Source organism: Armigeres subalbatus, chromosome 1 (assembly GCF_024139115.2).
Source record: "Armigeres subalbatus isolate Guangzhou_Male chromosome 1, GZ_Asu_2, whole genome shotgun sequence".
Lineage (NCBI taxonomy): Eukaryota > Metazoa > Arthropoda > Insecta > Diptera > Culicidae > Armigeres > Armigeres subalbatus.
In genome coordinates, this window is record NC_085139.1 from 57,073,594 (window position 1) to 57,093,401 (window position 19,808).

The following is a 19,808-nucleotide window of genomic DNA, read 5'->3' on the forward strand; positions in this document are numbered from 1 at the left end:
AGTATATTTATCTTCGCTAGAAAATGCGCTAGAAATCCAATTGCTGTAAACTCGTGTCTCTCCGGCGATCGTGTACTAATATTCGACTATTTATAATCCACAGATTCTGAGCGCGAAACTCCTGGGCAAGCGGACGAACTTGAAGCTCAAAACGGTCACCATAATCCACAGTGCGACGACGGAGACGGTTCGCCTACCGGAAGACAACAACGGCGTCATAGTGCACACTGCCGTCCGCACCAAGGTACCGCTGAGGAAGAAAGTCCGCGGCGAACGATCCAAGTCCAAAACAGCTCCTCTCCCGCCGGGTCAATCCGTTCCAAAGCAGCTTCTAGCGACAGCCACCGGCACTGGCGGAGTAGTGACCACTACAGCAGCGTCGGCAGCCGCAAACACAACCGCCATTCTTCCATCCAGCTCCAAGGACCGGTTCCATCTGTCCAGATCGTCAACGAGCAACCCCGCCACGGTGGTCATAAAGCAGGTCAAACGGCATGTTGGGAAAACGACTACAACCACTACAGTCGCTGGCGGTAAGACCGACAGTCCAAAGAAGCTTATAAAAAAGAAAAAGAAGCGTTCGAACGCCACCCCAGGGAATCCGTCCGACGAGTCTCCAGTGAAAGAACCGATCATCAAGCAGAAAAAGAAAAAGACCAAATCCAAACACAAGGAAGTAATCGACTACTCATCTAGGAGTGACGCTCACAGTCATTCCAATACTTTCGGAAAAGTGCACCGATGGCTGCTGGAGTCGCCAATCGTTACGAATGCCACCAATCAATTCGAGCACGCCTCCAAAGTCACCAACATTATCAACAAAAGCCAATCGACACCTGAGCATTTAACGACAACTACTGCCGCGGTAACGTCCCAGCAACAACCCCGGTCACCCAAGAAAACCAGATTGAAGACCAAATCCGTCGGAAACATCAACGAAAAGGTGCGTCTCCAAGTCGTGTACAAACCGCCCTTCAAGTTCAGTCTCAAACTATCCAAAAACGATTCCTCCGTTAAAACCCACGTAGTTGCGGGCCCAGTCGGTAAGCGGAAGGGTCGCATGGTAGACCGGAAACGGGTAGCCGCAGCCATCCAGTCCGAAACGCAACGAGGGCGCACAGCCATCTTGGTCCGACCTGCGGACGAATCCATTCCGTTTGTTGGCCCTCTGTCGGAGCCTAACTATGAAACCCTCAATCCACGCAACCTGCCTGAGGCTCCACCGTCTCCATCGTCCGAAACGCACGTTTACGAAAATGTGACATTCCAAGGTGATGCCGGTGGTCCGACCGAACTGCCAAACTCAGTGCCTCCTCCCATCAATACAGCCACGTTCCGCATAAACCGTAGCGCTAGTGGTAGCAACATAATGAACCCGGTGGGGTCCCACTTCCGGAACCCATCGATCACATCGGTGAGCCAGATTCGGCCCACCTCATCCGGTCTTCGTGGCAGTTCCTCGAATTTAGCCGCCACTGCCGGAGGTAGTCATAGCAATAGTAACAGTCGAGAACGTGACAAGCACCGACGCTCCTACGGTGGAGTGCTCGGTGGCGAAAGCACTGAAAGCCTCATCCGTTCCAGTACAACGAATCTGGCCAAGTCGGCGAGCAGTAAAAGAAACAGCTTTGCCGAGAAGCGCCGCTCCAGCTCAACGAGCCTGCACCAGCGACACTCGGGTTCGGCATCCAATCTGCACTTGATGAAGCGGCATTCCGGTTCGTCCAGTCAGTACCTCAACCAGGAACCGTCGCGCTCCGCGATGCCGCACGAAGTGCCCCTCAGTCGGAGGCATAGCACCAGCGTTAGGCCAGTAGATAGTAGCGCCGCTGGTAGCAATAGCGTTAATAGTAATAGTATGCAGAAGCAGAAAATTTCCCGCACATCCAGTAGCACGAACCTCAGTGGCGGTGGCAGCGGAACGGCAACGAAACGACGCGGCAGTATAGGCAGCAGGCAGCCTCCCGGTCATCCGCACCATCATCTGTCCCGGCAAACGTCCCTCAACGTACGGCCCCAAAAGCCGAACGGGTTCGACCGGGTCGAGGACCGACGGCCGCACACATCGTCCTGTGATGAACGGCATCCGCCGACGACGGGATTCGAGTGGCCACCCGCCGGTCTGAAGCGGCCCGGCCACGACGATGACCCACTGCCATCGGACCTGGAGGTTATGGTGTCGGACGCGGAGAATCTGGTGGGCGACAGATAACCACCGATGGTTCCGCCGAATGCCAGAATAGTTAGTGCGATTTAGAATGTTAGTGTTCATATCAATTTTATTGTGGGGGATTGGTGCGAAACTAAGCACAGTCCGCGGACGGTGGGGAAATGTGATTTTAACCAAAAGGTTTTAAGGCTGGTGTCGTCACGCTACTGGCCCAACCGGCTGCAGTTTAGTTTGTTTTAGTATTCTTTTTCAAGTGCCAATGTGTGTGTTAGGAAGAATTCGGGAATTACGACGGACGAGGGTGAGATGTTTTCCTGCACTTGGGCGGAATTTAGGAAATATGAAAAGTGACTATGTGTGGTAGATAGAGACAGCGGTATCGTGTAACCTCGCTTCTTGCTTATTCATTTGAAAATAGAAAGAAAATGGAATGAGGGCACCCAAGTTAACTAACTTAGAATCAATTTTACATCAGACCAATGAGGCAGTGATTGCATAGGCGGCAACTGCGATGCTAAAGAAAATCAATATCGAATGGCAGCATATCAGAAAATTACGATCGTAGCTTTTTAGAACACGGAACGTTGTTTTTTATTCCGCCAATACTTTATCATTAACAACTACATTTGTTTCACTATAAACCAACAAAAATCGTCAGACTTTTCATGGGCTGTATATCAAGTAATTGGCCCTTTTGCATAGTTTAATTATTCTCTCAGGTGCCTCTAACTATGTTTAAAATTGGAATTCTGCTACTATGAGATCTGCTACTCCTTAACTGATCAAATTTGCACATATTTTCCTTGATTAACCGCCTTGGTTTGTTGCATGTTCTGCTGATCTTCGACTGAAGAAGTCGAACTCAATGAATAAAATATCTAACTGATGCAGTTGGATGACAAATCGTTTCCTTTCGTTCACTCACTCGATAGACGTTAATCGTTCTGCCAGATTGTGTCATACAATGAGCCCAGGTCGTAGGCTGGTAATCTCAACAATTCTCCCCTTAAGGCCTAAGCGCAATTAAGCAAAACGGTAACGGAAACGGAAAATTTGAAATGAAAAAATGGGCTAACTGTCAATCCTGCCGTTTCAGTCACTGTTCCGCTGTATTGTGCAGGGGGCTTTAGAAAAGATAATACAGCTCATACCACACGGGTTGTCTTCCGGCACTCAAACACTGGTGAAGCTGGGTCGGCTCCTGCTGAATAATATCTATTGGTGGCTGGATTAGTGCTCGACGATGAATCTCTCTCGAATCGAGTGTGTTGTAGAGGTTGTAGAGCGCTCAACAGTGGACGACAAACAAACTGCAGACCGAGAAAGCGAATCGGGAACGTCGGAACCAAGGAAAGAAACAACCACTTAGTTGGACTTAACAAGAACGAATACAGGCTGTATTATACAGCAACAGTTCGCTAACTGGGCGCCTTTTGATTGGACTGTTTTTTAACTGGGCGTTCGCTAACTGGGCCAAATCCCAGTTCTTCTTCTTCTTCTTCTCTTCTCCTTTAACTGGCACAGCTACAGATGCTATATCGCCACCTAGTATTCTTTATAGTCTCTTCAAAGCCCAGTTAAAAAGCAGTTATCCGTCAAAAACAACAACAAAGACTCGGTGACGAGGGGATTCTGAATGGTATATTCTTTAAGCTTCATGTAAAACACGACCACAACAATGCATCGCGAATTCCCTCGTCAGCCCAGTTAAAAAGCGGCGTTCGGTAACTGGGCTGGTGTTTTAGCTCAGTTAGCGAACGGTTGCTGTACAATTTAAGGTTCCCCCAAACACACGCGACGCGACAGTCGCGACGCGATTCTATCACTTGGCGACAGCGATTCTGTCGCCGTTGGTATGAAAGCGTAAATAGAATATTGCCTGCAGCGACCCAACGATAGAATCGCTGCGACTAGATGTCGCCGTTGCGGCGATGAAATCGCTTAGGTCTGGGGGAGCCTTTATTCACAACATAACACAACATCAACGATAAACATTCGATTTCGGCACATCAACCACAGTGTGTCCATCTTGCGTAGGATAAAAGTTGTCTCCAATCTGAGATGGACGGTTGCACTCTAAAAAAAAATCCAACATCCCTCCTCAAGTCGACAACCTGAGTATCGCAGCCCGAGTATCACAACCCAAGCAAAATTTCAGTTTTGAAGCGGTCCTTAGGCAAAAGTGAGTTTCTCCATCCGGATAGAAAAGTTTGCTATACCGCGCGGAACACACTTGAACGACTTCCAGCTAGAGATGTCATAACAAACCGTTAATTTCTTACACCGGTTGGATACGTTTCGGCTGCAGTCACTACTGAATCAAACGTCGGTGGCAGAAACCGCGTCGGAGAATTCAACAGCCGCACCACTTTCGTTCATCTCAACGTTTTCCGACAAATGAGCATCCTTCACACACTTCAATGTACTGTTTTCGGGTAAACAAATATCCAGTAGCCACGTGACGCTCAAACGGGGAAGGGCCGTGTTGTGGCCGTGAGGATTTAACGCGTAGTGGACAGTAAAACACGAGGTAAAACATTCCGTAAATGGTTCTCAATTTCGACTCTTTTATTCGCGGGTATACTTCTTACACACTGTTTACAATGTTGTATAGTGGAAATGACAAGACGAGTAAGTTGGGTGGGAAGAGCGCAAGGATAATCAATATAAAGGTACAAATCTACAAAGATTCACAGTGGGAATGGTTATGTAAAATATATAACAGCTCTAAGACTTCCTCCTTATGATTTTAATTTCACAGATTCAATCTCTTGGGTGCTTTCACTACTCGGGTTGATCTCATCGGCGTTTGCTGATGTAATCCTGTGCTTCGTCCGCTTTTCGCAACTGGCTTTGATGACTCACTCGTAGTCGGGACACTCAATGTCTGGCTAGGGTCTGTACCCGACACCAAGACAGGTTGAACACTCGGACTTGCAATCGTTGCACCGAAGCTGGCGGTTGTTGGCGCCTCTTGACTAGCCGGAGCAGTATGGCTACTTGATGCATTCGGAGCGAATGTGGGTTGTGTAGAAACGTCTGGCAAAATCGGCATATCCAGCAAACTGCGACGAACTGGCAAGTTTGGTCCTACTCCACGAAGTTGATCGATGTACCGCTTCCATATACGATTGTCATCCAGCTGTACCATAGAGTGCAACTTCCCAAGCTTTTCCACGACACGGCCATATTTCCACTTCTCATGGCCTAGAAAATAACGAGCAGCAACTCTTGCTCCCTCCGGAATGGAGCGAATCTTCGGATCTGCCCTTTCCGAATGTATCGGACCAGGCAGCATCAAATCAAGACGGGAGCCAATTTGACCATCATAGAAGGGGATTTCCCAGTAGCAGGATGGATAGTCTTGCGATACGTCAAAAGTATGTTGCACAGTTCTACAATCATCTTCGTTTTATCACATTGCAGGGCCTTTATTTTGTTCTTGAAGGTCTGAATGAACCTTTCCACCTGTCCGTTCGTGGCCGGGTGATAGGGGGCACCCATCTTGTGGAACACACACATTTAGTTAATGCGTCTACGAAAACGATGAAATATTTCCCCATGAACGGCCCAGCGAAGTCAACGTGAACACGTTCGAACGGATGCGTTGCCGGTTCCTAACGATGCAGTGGGGCTTTTGTAGGATTCGGACGTGTGACTTGACAGTTCCTCGATGTCACTATCAATCCTTTCCCACCATACGTAGCCTCTCGCAAGTGACTTTAGACGAGTACCGTCAACTGGGGGGAAGATGATCATTGAGGTGAAGATGATCATTTGATGTGTCAGTCAAAAGTGCCAAATTTTTTTATGAAACGGTAGTCAACAATATTCTCCGTTCAAATAATGTTTCCGTTAGGTAGAAATCCGAGTTTTTCGATTATAATCATGAAAATGTATTTTGTGGAAGAAAGAGAGAGATAGTCATAAATGACGCTATTTTCGTTTCAAATATTGACTTCGAAGACTTCTTTACGTAGTAAATTCAACATTCATACAAATAACCTAGTGTATTTTGACTACTAGGTCATAATTATTTTAGTAGAGCTGTCTTGATCAACTTCACCCCAAACCAGATTTTTCAAAAAATGTGTGATAATTTAATTTATTTTAATAAATGCGAATGCATTTCAGAAAACTAAAGTTGTTGATTATTGCAACGTATAGCAGTACATGTTTTGAAAATATTTGTTTCGAATTAAAATGTAAACACACATTGTTATTGCATGTTTTGTCTTAAAAATGATCATCTTCCCCCCAGTTGACGGTACTTCAAAAGTGGGTGGAATGCAGTTCTTGAAGCACCTTTGTGCGTAACTTAGGAGGAATATAAACGCGAATTCCCCGCAAAATGCACCCTTGCTGCAACGAAAATTCGTTCTGGTTGATACCGAAACGATCTCTGGCTTCGACAATCTTCCCATTCTTTAATCTCAGCTAAAGAACCTTGACCGATCTGTCTGCCGCAGAGAGGCATTGTCTCGATAATGCTGATTTCCAGCAAGTCAGTTTCTTCTACAACGTTATCCGGCTGCTTCATTGCAATCGGCAACCACGAGAACGCATCCGCATTGTAATGTTTCTTTGTGAGACGGAATTTTATAGAGTAGTCGAAAGATGGCAAAAACGTAGCATAGTGCTGCATTCTTAAGGCCGGCATAGGGGTAGACCCAAGATGAATACACCACTAGGTGTTCCAATCTGCCAAATTCACGATTCAGCCATCTTGGATTTTAGTATTAGGTTCTGCAGCATGACGTCACGAATGAATTCGGTCCTCACCGAATGAACTTTTTTGACAGTTCAGTAGTACTTTTCACTGACTCCGACAAGGTTCGAGTTCGTGATTGGTTGGCTGCCCCGAGTCCAACGCGAAGTACTACTAATCAGTCATCAGTTTGAGGTTAGATACAGACGCTGCAGAACCTAATGGGAGAGCCAGCCGGTTTGTTTATGTTTTGCACCGAAAATGAATTTTTCACCCCCGCCTTTTTCTCGTCCATAAATTGGGCAGGCTGCAACACCTAGCTGTGTATTCATCTTGGGTAGACCCTTCGTCTCGGAAAAAATCTGCTTGACAGGTTCATTATCCGTCTAAAGCACGTATTTGCGTCCGTACAAATATTGGTGGAATCGCCGAATGCCGAATACAATCGCATATGCCTATCGATCAACTTTTTTATACTTACGTTGAGTCTCGTTCAAAGTTTGGGACGCATACTGTATCGGCCGTTCCGAGCCGTCCGGAAGGACATGGCTAAGGACCGCTCCGACTCCGTAAGGAGATGCATCGGTCGCCAGCACCAGTGGAAACTCAGGGTTATAATGCACCAGAAAGTTGTCGGATTGCATCCCCTGTTTCACCTTCCTAAAAGCTTCTTCGCATGCTTTCGACCCCTCGAACGGCACGGCATCGTTGCGCAAAAGCCGATTCAGCGGATGAATCATCGTTCTCAGGTTAGGAAGAAAACGTCCGTAATAATTCACCAACCCGACGAAGGATCGCACTTGCTCTTTGCTTTCGGGGGTTGGCATATTTTGCATCGCATCGATCTTTTCTTTCACTTTATGTATACCGTGGCGATCGACGACGTAACTGCAATACTCTTTTTGATTCGCAAGAAACACGCACTTTTCCACGTTTTTTCGCATACCGTTCTGGCTCAGACCCTTGAGCACTTCTTCAAGTCGTTGCAAATGTGCCTAGTCGTTCGGACCCGCCACGCGAATATCGTCCAAAAACACTATCACTCCCGGTATTCCGTTCAACACTTCTTCCATCAGTCATTGCCATATCGCAGGTGCACAGCTCACGCCGTACACCAGGCGTGTTGGCCGGTACATGCCCAGATGTGTGCTCAGGGTCAGAATGTCTCGTTGCTCAGCATCCACTTTACGCTGTAGGTAAGCCTGTGACAGATCGGTTTTCGAAAACTTTTCTCCACCTGCCACATTCGCAAAAAACTCTTCGACAATGGGGACACAGTACTCGTCCACAAGATACCGGTGAACGGTGATTTTGTAATCACCACACAATCGCACTTTGTTGTTCATTTTCATAACGGGGACCACATGTGACGCCCAATCACTGTGGTTCACTTTTTCGAGCACACCGTCATTAACGAGCTTTTCAATTTCTTGCTCAACCGCACTTCTCAATGAAAACGACACCGGCCGCGCTTTAATGTACACCGGATGCGCGTTCGGCCTTAACTGCAGTTTTGCAGTGCGATCTGGCCCATAGACTGATCACATACACTACTGTACTGCGCAATGAGCTTCTTCACCGACTCATCGGTGGTGCACTTCACAACATTATCAGTCACCGAATGTACTTCCTCATAAAACTTACTATCATCCAGCCGCAAAACTTTCATCCAGCTTCTGCTCAGCAACGGATGCTTTCGATTTTCCGCAACGTACAACAGCAATCGGTAAACTTCACCGGCGTACTGAACCACGACTGTACACATACCGCGCAATTCGATCGAAATTCCACTGTAGCTCACAAGAGATAGATCCGGTTTGTCCAATTTGAGCCCTGGCAAGATCTTTCCGTAATCCGCAAGGCTCATTATCGCCACCGGCGCACCACTGTCTACCTCGAATCTCACTTTCGAATCGTTCACCGAGAGGACAATCCAGAATTTGTCAACTCGACTTTCCACGTCGTACAAACCACAGATTTCATCAACGTAAACGTTCAGGGCTCTACATTATGGGTGGGAAGATGCGTAGTTGTGTTGGTAATCCGAGCTTGGTGAATTTTGTACTCACCCAGTGAACTTTTCGGATTTCTTATGGCAAAATGTTCACGATTCGGTTTCCTTATGGCAACTAACCTAAACAAAGAAAAAAAATCCATCGAAATTGAAGTATTGCACAAGATTTTTCTCATGCAGTACTAAGATTCCGTCGTATTTATGCTGACAACACATCTCTTCATTGAAAATTTTCAACATTTTACTCAAATTTGTTACTTCAAAAAAGTAAACAACAGCTGATTCGGTTTCTTTATGGCAAATTTTCGATGATTTTTTTTCGTTGCAACGGCAAAACACTCACCAACACTCGCAAAACTCGGCCGTTTGGGCCACCCGATATATACCACCCTGGACGCAGCGGAAGCATGCACCCTTCTTCGATTCACTTGGGCGCGATTCATTTGCAGCAGATTTCCCCGTTCTTCTTCCCTTCGATATTGCACCCTTATTTGCCGGATGTTCCACCGCATTCTCCACCGTTTTGACTTGGGACTAGATCTCTTGCCCGTTCCTCGCGGACATTTCCATCGAAACTGCCATATCATGAGCTTTGTCCAAAGTGAGGTTATGAACTTCCAACAACCGGGCCTGGATTCCGCGATCTTTCAGGCCGAAAACGAATTGATTTCTCAGGACAATATTTAGGTATACGCCGAAATTGCACGTAATGGCCAATTTCCGTAAGGCAATCAAATAGTCACCCATCGACTCGTCCATTCGATTCGCTCCATGCTTCCTGCACCAGAAGCGAAAATTTTCCAAAATTTCAAGCGGTTGGGGATTGAAATGTGTCTCCAGCAGCTGTACGATGTCATAGTTTTCTCCACCCATGTACTGGAGCAGCATAGAGCGTTTCAAATCGTCTGGGACCCGGAACAGCAGGGAAGCACCTTCCAAACGTTCAACCCACCGGGACCACTTCATTCGATGACGATCGAATGGTTCAATGGTGAAGTTTGATTGCATCGCTAATGGGGCACCTGCAGCAGCCCCAGCATTCACACCAGTAGCACCTCCAGCAGCAACAGAACTGCCGGCAGTCGAGCCCAAAGCAGCAGCACCACCTGCAGCCAACGCAGCAGCATCACGCGCACGATTTCTTCGAATTTCGTATTCCTCATCTGACATCCTCATCGTCAGATTTACTATTGTGGCCGTGGGGATTTAACGCGTAGCGGACAGTAAAACACGAGGTAAAACATTCCGTAAATGGTTCTCTATTTCGACTGTTTTATTCGCGGGTACTGTTTACAATGTTGTATAGCGGAAATGACTAGACAAGCAAGTTGGTTGGAAAGAGCGCAAGAATAATCAATGTTGTCTATCCGGGACAAAGATAGAACGCTTTTTATACCGAAGTTGGATTTTTCGCCAGGTACAAGCAACTTTCCCAACTTCATAAGTAGTGCGCTGGATTCGCCTAAAGATGCGCTAAACAACGTATTAATAAGTTTGACAGATAAAACTTGGGAAGAAAGTTCGGTTCGGAAGTCCCAACTTCCGAATTCTAAGTTGGTGCTACGCTGACAATATAAAGGTACAAATCTACAAAGATTCACAGTAGGAATGGTTATGTAAAATATATAACAGGCCATTTGGCCGAATACCGTTCGGCCGAATGCCATTTGGCCGAAGGCCACTAGGCTGAAAGTTCCATTTGGCCGAATAAACCATTAGGCCGAAAGGGTCATTAGCCTGAACAAGACATTTGGCCGAATAGGACATTTGGCCGAATAGGTAATTTAAAAAGTGAGAAATGGGGTGTGAAACGTGAGACGCCTCACTTCTCACTACTTATTTCCCACTTCTCACTGTGAAAAGTGAGTGGTGCGAAGTAAGATATGAGATGTATCGCTACACACACAAAAAAATCGTTGGTAAAAGTAAAAGAAACGTTGGTAAAATTAAGAAAATGAGTTAGTGAATTTCAGTAGAAAGTATAGAGCTGTTAAATTTACCAATGTCAAAATGTCAAGAAGTTCAACAAGTGAAAAGATTTTCAAAATAACAATTTCCTCTCAAAACTAAATGTGTAACATTTGAATCCACTGTTGACTCTTTCAAAATAACAAGTTGGTGAATTTTCAATTTGATTGAAAATTGTCAAATAAAATTCCTAAATAGTCAAAATTTATTGTTTTGTTTCGTTATTTATTTATTTGATATGAGTATTTGCTATTTCATTCCATTTATATCTAGAGTTAGCAAACATTTGTGAGACGTCTCACTACTCACTTCTCATTTCACACTGCTCAATGTAAAAAGTGAGTAGTGCGAATTGAGAAGTGAGACGTCACAAACTCACTTTTCACAGTGAGAAGTGAGACGTCTCATTTCTGACTTCTCGTTTCTTCCTTCTCACTGTGATAAGTGAGAAGCGCGTAGCGAGTAGTGAGACGTCTTATCACTCACTTCGCGCTTCTTACTTTTAACAGCGAGAAGTGAGAAATGAGGAGTGAGAAGTGAGATGTCTCACTTCTCACTCCTCATTTTCCATTTCTTTCTGTGAAAAGTGAGTAGTGTGAAGTGAGAAGTGAGACGTCTCATTACTCACTTGTCATTTCTCACTTTTTACAGTGAGCCCTATTCGGCCAAATGTCCTATTCCACCAAATATCCTATTCGGCCAAATGTCCTTACACTTTTTTCTCGGCGGCTCTACGTACAATCTTTTTCTTGTTCTGCTCCAACTTTACACTTGCGGAATCGTTTGCCATCACTTTTAAATAACTCGTCGATCTCACTCATCTCCCGGTGGAAGCAATCAAACAGCAGAGCACACGTGTCCAGGATGGTTTCCATCCGGAACCTCCAGTTGTGGAAGCCGGGCTATGTAGTAAAAGGCACATGTTTTTGTTTGAGCGGGAAAATTCTCCCTATCTTTGAACCCTGCGGCTATCTTGACGTTTACCTTCGCACGAGCCTTCGAGCACGAGACTGCCGCGATAATCTAAGAAAACGTATAATTTGATTCGTGGAAAGGTTGAGGAGACGGGTTCCCTCTTCTAAATAATCGAGAAAGGATGGATTTTGTCTAAGGAGGCTTACGGAGGAAAATGTCCTCCAACCAAACCGGTCATTTGGCCAAAAAAAATAGTTTAACCGAATAGGTCATGGTTCAAAATGCAATTTGACCGAAATGGTCGTTAATAATCGAAATACCTGAAAACACATTTTTTTTCTGAACGAGCTATACGGCGGATGTTTCTTTAAGTATCACCTCGGGAAAGATCCGTTTGACCGAATGTCATTCGGCCCGAAGTCCGAATGGTTGTTGGGCACTTTGAGCCGAATATGCCATTTGACCAAAGACTATAGTCTTTGATTTGACCAAACTAAATATTAGATCGACACCAATTTGATCGAAAAAGTCATTTGGCCGAATAGAACATTTGGCCAAAAATGTCGTTTGGTCGAACAGGTCATTTGGCAGAAACAGCCATTTGGCTGAAAACTTGATTTGCCCGAACGGGTCATAAGACGGTAAATGTAATTTTACCGAACACGTCATATGGCCGAAAATATCATTTGACCTACCATTAGTGAATGTGAAAAGCGTGAGGTGATCAATGATAGAAGTGCAAAGTGGGAAATGAGAAGTGACCAGTCCGAAATGCGAAGTGGGAAGTGAGACGTCTCACTTTTTATTCTTTATTTTTCACTTATTTCTTCCAGTGAATAGCGAGAAGTGGAAAGATAAAACTAAGATTATTTTTTGTTCTTAATTGTAGAGGTTTCCAGCCCTTGACTGTCAAACAAAAAAAATAAGCTGAACAAGCTAGTTTTTCAGTCGTAGAAGACTATTTTTGATTTAATAAGCGCTCTGTCAGATTCCAATGTTTTTTGTTTGGTTCACCTCTTAGGTCTGTCTCATTTGGAGAATTAAACTGAAATTAAACTTAAAAGTGACATTTGAATAATTATCGAATAACCCTGCTCGCAGAGCAAGATTACTTTTGACAGATATCGAATCATTTTGCATCGATGTCTTATTGGAGTTGCTGGGTAGCACCAGCCATTCTTATGATTGGGTTATTTGCTTATTTTCGAACTGTCACTTTTAAGTTTAATTCTCCAAATGAGACAGACCCTTAAAGGAGTGAGAAGGGAAACGTTTCTCAATTTTCACTCCGCTTTCCTCACTTCTTACTATTCACAGTGAGAAAAGAAGATTGAGAAGTGACAAGTGCGATGTCTGGATTCTCATTTCCATTTCTTACTTCTTACTACTCGTGTTTTACCTTTGCATAAAACGAACAATCCGGACCGTATGTATTGTGCGCAAACCTTATGCATTTGCGTACGTCGTGTTTATGCCAATTAAGGCGAGTATACAAAGGTGAATAGTTTTGCGTGTAGGATCCCCGTACAAATTTTAAACATTGTTAGAGGCATGCCAAAATGAAATAAAAAGACGGAAATGCTTAATTTCCTATTAACACGATACCAACCTGTGCTTTTCAACTCGCAGTTATTTTTATTTGGAAAAGTTATCTCCAGTAAAAAAGAAAAAATAGAAAAATCACATGTCACTAGGTAATATGTTTTGAATTGAGTAGAACAGTGCATCGTTGGACATAAGAAAAAACTGAGGAAAGGAATATTTTGGTCAACATATTTTACGTAGTCCTACTGAAGTCGAATGCTTCAACTTCAACCTAGCCGTGCTTTAACAAAATATCCAAAATAAGAAGTCATTGAACACCACACAAAAAGACCTTCGGCATTTCTGCCCATAAAAATCCAGAACGAAATTGAGCAAAATGGCGAAATTAAGTCAAAAAATCGATACAGACAGAAAAAAAAACCTGCCAAAATTTTACCATTTTTACATTACGGTTGTTTTCTAAAACCCAGGTGGTTTTGAAATTGAAAATTTTTCACCATGTAGATTTTTTCTAACCCATGTGCATTTGAATAAAAAAGGAGACGAAAATATGGTAGCAAAACGAAACAAGAAGAAATAGTAATAACATACTTTAGGAAAACTAATTTATTAACTGGAGGAAAATGGGCGACAAGCAAAGCAAAAAAATCTATAAATAATCATGTAAATAGAAGGAAAACCATTAGCTATTACAATTATTTCCTAACAACAGGATTGTACTTAAATCAAGGTAAAATCGCTGGGACGAGTCAAAGCTGCTGAGTGAAGCTTTTATTGTGAATACAAGCTCTGGTAACTACAATCGCGATTGTCCATAACCTACAGACTAACAAGCACTAAAACGCGGTAATGGACGAAACCGATGAAAGATTTAATTTTATACATAAATTATTCTTAGCTTAGTAAGGCATCACCACAGCTAAGACGAAAACTTATACGAATAAGTTGAATGTGATTCTAATCTTTAAATAAATCAAATTTATAAGAAATATGCGCGAGGCAACAGAGGAAATAGACAAATAATTGCTTTTTATTTTAACTGATCTACAATTTTAGCTATGAACTAAAGCGACAGAAATATTCTATATTTACGCAAATCTTCTACAAAAAACCCCGCGACACTCACTACTGCACAACCAATTTAGTTGACCGCTCGAATGTTAACCCAACAAATCCCGCAACATGTCAATAAGAAAAGATAATGTCACTTAAGGCTTCCATCGAATCGAAAACTACACGTGAAGACGTTTACTCTTCATTCAATCATAGCGGGATCGAAAGCAAAGAAGAAAAGAAGAGTTTATTTTTCTAAATGTACTTGTCTTTCGCTGAATCTTGTTACACTGTACGAGTTCCTTGAAGAAAAACAAATGAATGGAAATAAATCATTCTCAGAAATATGTTGAGCTCAGTTCGCTGGTTAGGCAATAATAAATAATGAATCTATAACAACATTTTTGAAAAAAATAACATTCCTTACAATGGTAATAATAAACTGAAGAGGAAGATTGTCGCTGGCGTTCCATTTGCCCTTATTCGCAAAAATTTTGAGAAATAACTGTCAAAATGTAAATCCAACGTTTGTGTTTACTGTTTAGCTCTCGTATAGTGACTACAGCATCAATCTTCTTCGTTTGTTTATAATCTCTATTTTTGCTTTACATAATCCATCAACAGAGAACTAATTTTATTTGACCACAAACACAGGATGCATTTATCATCTGGTCATTAAAAAAAACATTACAGAGAGATTTAAAAAAAAAACTATTTTATGCAAATATCGGATCTAACATTTGACAAGAAAACCACGAAGATAACATTTTACAATAAAAAAAAATCAACATCAACGTCAAATTTTGAGTTTAGCCGTCGATCTTGAATACACGTGCACCCCTAATTTTGGTTTGTAAATATTCCGTGTACAGTAGAAAATCGAAAATTTGTTTTCAATAAAATGAAATATCTGCAGTTATCAGACGTCGCAACTCATTTCTGATTAGTGCGCATGATAGTACATTCATGCGTGCATGATGCGCACTACTAATGAAATATTTCAAATTGTCGCGACTCGCGTCGCAGCGCGAGTGCTCAATCGCGCGGTCCGGTTTGGTGGCGGCCCGACAATATGTAGTTTGAAGAAAAACGAAACCGAAATCAAAGTCAACTAACGTTCCGCAAAATTCCCAAATTAGGAAACAAACGGCTCAAGTCCATGCCGGTAACGAAACGGCAAGTTTGTGAATGACTACTGCTAGCTACAAAAGCTGTTACACGGACATGAAATGTAATTCCTTTCAAATGAACCTACGGAGTAGAAGTGTAATTTGAAGAATTGATGGAAAGAAAACAAAAAGAAGAATAAAAACTAGTAAAAAAGTATATCGTGTTGATTGAATTAATGCTTCGAATTCCAATTGCATTTTACTCGAATCTTGTTTTCCTTATTATTTCTGGAATTAAGACTCTATAGGGGAACTGGGGGTAGGACGCCCACGTTAAGGAAAATGCCATTTTTATCAATGAAAACCACCATTTAAGCCAGTTTTCATCAGCGCATACTGAAGAACAGCATATCTGCGACTGACTACCGATAACAGATATCTAATTGTCCATTTTATTGCACAGAAATTTGATTTTTAAAAAGCACCCGAAAAAAAATGATTTTGAAACCATGCGGGGTGAGATGCGCCAGTGGATGGGTTAAAACGCGCATGTGCTTATCGTACTGACTTTACGCTTTGGAAGAAGTCTTATTTCGACCGGAGATACGGGTTTGACATCATAACTTGAAGATTCATATGCGTACTCTTGCCCCACCGGTTCCTGCGTACTTTTACCCCACAATCCCAAAAATTATTCAAGTAATGGTTTTAACTTCTTGGAAAACCAACCGGATTGGTGTTCTGTACCATAAAGTACTCTATACAATAGGTTATCGAAATGGTATAATGTTCACCTGATTGAACGTATATTTGGTAATGAAATACTAGTTGCGGAAATCCAACTATTTTTAGCAAAATGACCAAAAAGTTATCTAACTCTATATCTCCCTTGTTATTTATTCAAATCGTTTACAATTACACATGATATTCCGTGTATAGTCGAAAATCGAAAATTTGTTTTCAATAAAATGAAATATCTGCAGTTATCAGACGTCGCAACTCATTTCTGATTAGTGCGGATGATAGTACATCCATGCGTGCATGATGCGCACTACTAATGAAATATTTCAAATTGTCGCGACTCGCGTCGCAGCGCGAGTGCTCAATCGCGCGGTCCGGTTTGGTGCCGGCCCGACAATAATAGTTGGCCAGAATACCTGTCAAACTGATGCAGTGCTGCTAGTTTATCTTTTTTTATTACTTTAAAAAATCGAAAACGTACTCTTACCCCACGCGCACTCTTGCCCCACTCTACTCTATCTAGGTATGTGCACTTTTTGGGGATTTTAGGTACTCTTCACCCATATTTGGGTGAACTGAAGTAAGCGTGTATATATATTAACTGTCAAAGGTTGAGTCAAGTGTCCTGCGGTGTTTCGCTAGTGCGATTGAATCATATTATTCCGTACGTCAAACGGGTTAGGGACAAAAGGTCGAAAGACAAAAGGTCGAAAGGACAAAAGGTCGAAAGACAAAAGGTCGAAGGGACAAATGGTCGAAAAGGACAAAAGGTCGAAAGGGACAAAAGGTCGAAAGGACAAAACGTCGAATGGGACAAAAGGTCGAAAGGGACAAAACGTCGAATGGGACAAAAGGCCGAAAGAAATAAAAGATCAATAAGATCAAAAGGCACAAAATGTCGAAATAGACAAGAAATTGAAACGGGGAGATTCAATCCCGCACCAGAGTTGCCTTACACAATTTGCAAAACTCTGCTTTTTTTATTTTTTAACAATTTTTAATAATTAATAAAACTCATTCAATGAGTACAGATGGATGTTTGAGTTTTCAAAATGTAACTTCGTTCTCTCACAATGGTGCACGCCGCACATTAAATACACCGGCATGTATTAAGGTTCCCCCAAACACACGCGACGAGACAATCTTGACGCGATTCTATTGCCTGGCGACTGCGATTCTGTCGCCGTTGGTATGGAAGCGTAAATGGTGCATTGCGAGCATCCACCCAACGATAGAATCGTGGCATCAAGCTATCGCTGTCCCGGCAATAAAATTGCTTAGGCCTGGGGGTGCCTTTACCCTTTACACACCGGTGTATTTTTAATGCGCGCACTTGCGTGGCTGCGGCGTGCACTATTTAGACAGATTGAAGTGACATTTAGAAAATCTAAATCTCCATCTATTATTTGCACTCATTCAATGATTTTATGTGTTATTGTTAAAAATAGTGGAAAATAAAAAAGCATTTTTTTGCCAACAGTATAGGACAATTCTGTTTCGTGCAATACAAGTTTTATTAGCTATCTTTTTTATTAGCTATATTTTTTATCTCTAACAGAACTATCTAGATATTCATAATATTGGTTTATAGTAATTACTCCTTCTTTGAAAATTGTTCATTCTTCAGCTTTGATTGATGAGATGAGTGTGTTATTTCTGCTTGAAAATGAATGCATTTAACAAATTCCTATAGAATACACCCAACTTGTTCTTTATCGACCTTTTGTCCCTTTAGACATTATGTTCTTTTCGACCTTTTGTCCCTTTCGACCTTTTGTCCCTTTCGACCGTTTGTCCTTTCGACCTTCTGTCCCTTTCGACGTTTTGTCTTTTCGACCTTTTGTCCTTTCGACCTTTTGTCTTTTCGACCTTTTGTCTTTCGACCTTTTGTTCTTTCGACCTTTTGTCTTTCGACCTTTTGTCATAGATTCACGTCAAACAAGACTGAAAATGTCGAGGAAGCATTTTTCATCTGTTTTTAAATTTCAAATTAAACAATGTTCCTATCGATTTTTGAGTCAAAAGAAAAACTGACGCGTTCAGGATGATTAACTTCGTCGTTCCCTGAAAGTACCGTTTTGACTCGAAGTCCGGACACCTAAGCACTGCTGAATTTTCAGTTCAATATTTCAAACGGAATTAAGTACTTGACAATGAGTGATAGCACACCCTGTCGAGATTAACTTATCAAATTTGCTGCAGTGTACTGAAAATGACATTTTGTATGCACGAAGTAGCTAATATAATCGAAAACATTGAACATCGCTTGCTACGAATTCCGGACACAGCAGCAGGGATGCTTCAAATGCCGGACAATTTTGCTTCGAATTTCCGGACACTTCGAGATTGGCCTATATTGATTCTCAGATAGCCATGTTAATCCGTTCAAAGACAACTAGGATATAGCATTCATATTCCTCAATTAATATGAATCCGTAAGGTAAGGTTTCTATCAAGGGGCAAGTAACTCTAAACTTTGCGATAATATTACTCATTGTCTCGCAATAGTATTTCGTGATATTTCTAGTATCCACGATTTTCGTCAAACAAATAAACGGTTGCTGGTTCGGTTGTTATGGCGTTTATCAGTTAGTTGATGAAACACAGTGCTCCCCAGTATTGGAAACAACTGATTTCTACCTTCTGCAGATTCTAGAAAATTTTCAAACCGCATTATATATTTTGAATGGCATCAAACCAAAACGTATGCCCTTAAAATCGCTCAAAAAGTAATAGTATTAGAAATAGTTGTTCAGTGATTTTTAAAGAATTTAAAAGAGACTGAAATCATGTGTTGCCTAAAACTGGGTGGACTGTATCGACTGGGTGGCGTCGTGTTTCATGCTTTCCCAACCTTCGATCAATTTACCGTATATACGACGTAGTTTTTCGCTAGTATTTGTTAGTATTTCTGGATACTGTCGAAAGTTTAGAGTTAGTTGCCCCTTGGTTTCTATACACATTTGTATGGAAATCTGGCATCCCCCGTTTGTGTGTACCAGCCGAAGTTTCTGCTCCCAGATTGACCAGGATTATCAAAAAACAGCATTTGAAACCAAGCGGGAGCATTTAACTGCAATATACAACATTGGGAATCTAATCATTTCAAACAATCTCCCCTTTCCTTTTTCAAGGTAGTACGTGTTTTTGACATTTGACGTGTCTGTGGGTAATGAAATATGTTCTTCAAAACTACCTCTCAAATTCAACTGCTGCAATAGATCATGAGAATCATTAGATGACCAAAATTCTTTTCTAATCAATAATACTAGGAATAAATATGATAGGGGGAACTGTGCCGATTTCCATCTCACTGAATATATATTAAACTCATCGCGAAACAAAAAAAAATGGCACCTAATTCGTCGATTCTTTTTATCAAGCCACTGCGGAAAAAAACACAAAAATAAGAAATAAATCAAATACCTTTTAATTTTTTTGTTTTTGATGGGATGAACATCGGAAAAATAAAATTATGCATTATCTTATCATTGTTAAGATATACTTCGAAATATATAGACATTAGTGGTATTTATGTTTCTTTTGAAATCCGTTTCAGCTTGCTATTAGAAATCAAGGATTGAA

General features: G+C 42.2%; 1 protein-coding gene across 2 annotated transcripts in view; it reads left to right on the forward strand.

Moving 5' to 3' along the window:
• The window catches only part of LOC134225837 (uncharacterized), a 738,557-nt gene extending 722,858 nt beyond the window's left edge, over positions 1–15,699 (forward strand). For both annotated transcript variants that reach the window (XM_062706214.1, XM_062706223.1), the window contains one exon: positions 104–15,699. In XM_062706214.1, coding sequence (XP_062562198.1) covers positions 104–2,212 — 2,109 coding nt within the window. In that variant the 3' untranslated portion in view covers positions 2,213–15,699. The remainder of the gene's footprint in view (positions 1–103) is intronic.
• Positions 15,700–19,808: the final 4,109 nt, after the last annotated feature.